The sequence below is a fragment of the Silene latifolia genome, chromosome 1, assembly GCF_048544455.1.
Source record: "Silene latifolia isolate original U9 population chromosome 1, ASM4854445v1, whole genome shotgun sequence".
Taxonomy (NCBI): Eukaryota; Viridiplantae; Streptophyta; class Magnoliopsida; order Caryophyllales; family Caryophyllaceae; genus Silene; species Silene latifolia.
This window is the reverse complement of record NC_133526.1, coordinates 173,776,888-173,779,180: the sequence shown is the minus strand read 5'-3', so window position 1 is coordinate 173,779,180 and position 2,293 is coordinate 173,776,888. Positions and strand designations below refer to the sequence as shown.

General features: G+C 44.2%; 1 protein-coding gene across 1 annotated transcript; it reads right to left on the bottom strand.

The window, feature by feature from the left end:
- Positions 1-409: 409 nt before the first annotated feature.
- LOC141587957 (uncharacterized) lies at positions 410-1,839 on the bottom strand. Its single transcript, XM_074409421.1, has 3 exons — positions 1,675-1,839; positions 660-1,581; positions 410-423 (listed from the first exon to the last, which is right to left on the bottom strand). Exons 1-3 carry the CDS (start codon positions 1,837-1,839, stop codon positions 410-412), a joined length of 1,101 nt encoding a protein of 366 aa, XP_074265522.1.
- Between the last annotated feature and the right edge of the window lie 454 nt (positions 1,840-2,293).

The window sequence follows — 2,293 nt, the reverse complement described above, 5'->3', positions numbered from 1 at the left end:
TTTGGAGGACGCCTCGTACTTTAGTTTTAGCGGATAAACCCATACATATTGTGAAAAATTATCTATTAAAACCATATAGTATTTAAATTCGCTTTTGCTTAACACAGGAGATGTCCATAAGTCACAATGAATAATGTCAAAAGGCGATAAAGAAACGGAATTGGACTTATAAAAAGGTAAACGCTTATGCTTGCCAATTTGACAAGCATGACACAACTTGGAGCGACACTCCTTATTACACTTAATAATTTGACGAGTTCTAAGACAATCAATAATATTATGACTCGGATGATCGAGGCGTGGATGCCATAGGTCGGAGGACGACTCAGCAAGAAAGGCTTGGGGCGGTTCTTTGGATGACGTAGCTGACACGGGGTAGAGGGTACCGGTGCTCCTCATGAGAATTGTCCTAGTCCGTATATCCTTCATAGAAAAACCATTAGGATCAAATTCGACGGTCACATTATTATCTTTTGTGAACTGCCTTATGAAAATTAAGTTCTTTATTATATGTGGAGTATAAAGGACGTTTTTTAAGGTAAAATTTCGGGTGGGTGTAGCAATAGTAGTGTTACCGGATCCATGAACCGAAATTGACTTGCCATTGCCAACATAAATAGATCGAAAATTACTCTTATTAAACGGGGGAGATAGCGTACCTGAGTCAGATGTCAAATGCAAAGATGCGCCAGTGTCCATATAGTAGTTGGTGTCCTCGGGTTGATAAAGAGTCATCGCCTGAAATGCTTGACCTAATTGGGACGGCTCAAAACCGTCTGTGCTGGCGACATACGCCTGTCCTTGCTGGCCAAACGTGGACGGAGCAGGAGCAAAATGAGGGGCAGAGCTGCGGGGTTGTGGTTTCCAGGGACCAACCCATCCTGCCTGAGCCGGGTATGGGCATGGTGGGACTGCCCATAACATGGGCAAGACTTGCGGTGGACCAGTAGGGACCCATTCCTGAGCCAGTGGTGGACGATTGCCACCAGAGTTTCCACTCCCGCGTCCTTGATTCTGCCATCCATTACCGCCCTTACCTTTGCCTTTATAACCCGTCTTCTTGCCATTCCATTTGCCATTGTGATTACCACGACCCGATTGCCCATAATTGGTCGCCCCATTGGACCCGTCAGAGTAGCCGGAGTTGTTAGGTGGAGAAGCAGCAGGAGCAGCCAACGCGGTGGCAGCAGGAGCGTCCTCTGCACGCGCTGACCGTCGATGTTCCTCCAATTGGAGCACACTCCGAGCCGTTTCAAACGTAGGGAGTGTCTGATTGATATATGCTCCGACAGTGTCATAGGACGATGGTAAGCCACGAACTAGGTGCAACACCAATCTCTGATCGTTGACCGTGCTACCAACATCGTTTAATTGCGACGTGATATCTTTCAATTTTTGGCAATAATCATCAAGAGACGAGCATTTTTCTAGAGACAAATTTGTGAATTCGTGCTCTAACGCTGCCGCCCGAGCCCCTTTGTTGTTATAGAAATGGTTCTTTAGACGAGTCCAGGCCGCATGGGCTGTTGAATCCGTCTCAAGAATCCGAACCAACAAATCTTTGGAAATGGATCCGTATATCTATTGGAGGACGTGCGCATTGATCTCGCACCATTCCGCATAATTGGGGTCAGTTTCAGCGGGAGGACGCGTCCCATCGATATGATGAGACACCTTATAACGTTTCGCGAGGAGGATGAAAAGTTTCACCCAAGACGAGTATGTGATTTTGACGCCGTCAAGCATACGAATTTTGTGAAGAATATTGTTGACGGAATAGACGGGGTGCAACCCGGTCTTGTCGGAAGAGGCACCTGTTTCTTTGTCTTCTCCAACCATGGTCGTAGCTCAAGAGAGAAGGGAAGGAGAAGTTTTGTGAAGATTTTTTGAAAAAAAACCAAGATAACTAATACCATGTAAATGATTGAATCCCTGATTCATTCCTTTCATTATCTCAGAATATATATACATCGGTTACAGTGGGAAGATACAATGAGAACATATCAAAGATATACATAAAACTAGCAACCGAATATTTACATAATATTACGGATATTTACTTCTACTAATACTAACCAATAATGAGCTTTATATAAATATATAGTTATATACAAATCATGCTACCTCAACAATCACACTAGCATATCCAAATCGCTTAGAGAGAGAAAAAATCTTTCTTGTTTGAATGCTAGAACCTAGCAATGGTCTCCCGCTGGAGACCAATGTCACAGACAAAGTCCACGGCCATCCCATGCATGATTCTGGTTCTTCTAATGCCCTATTTCCTACACTA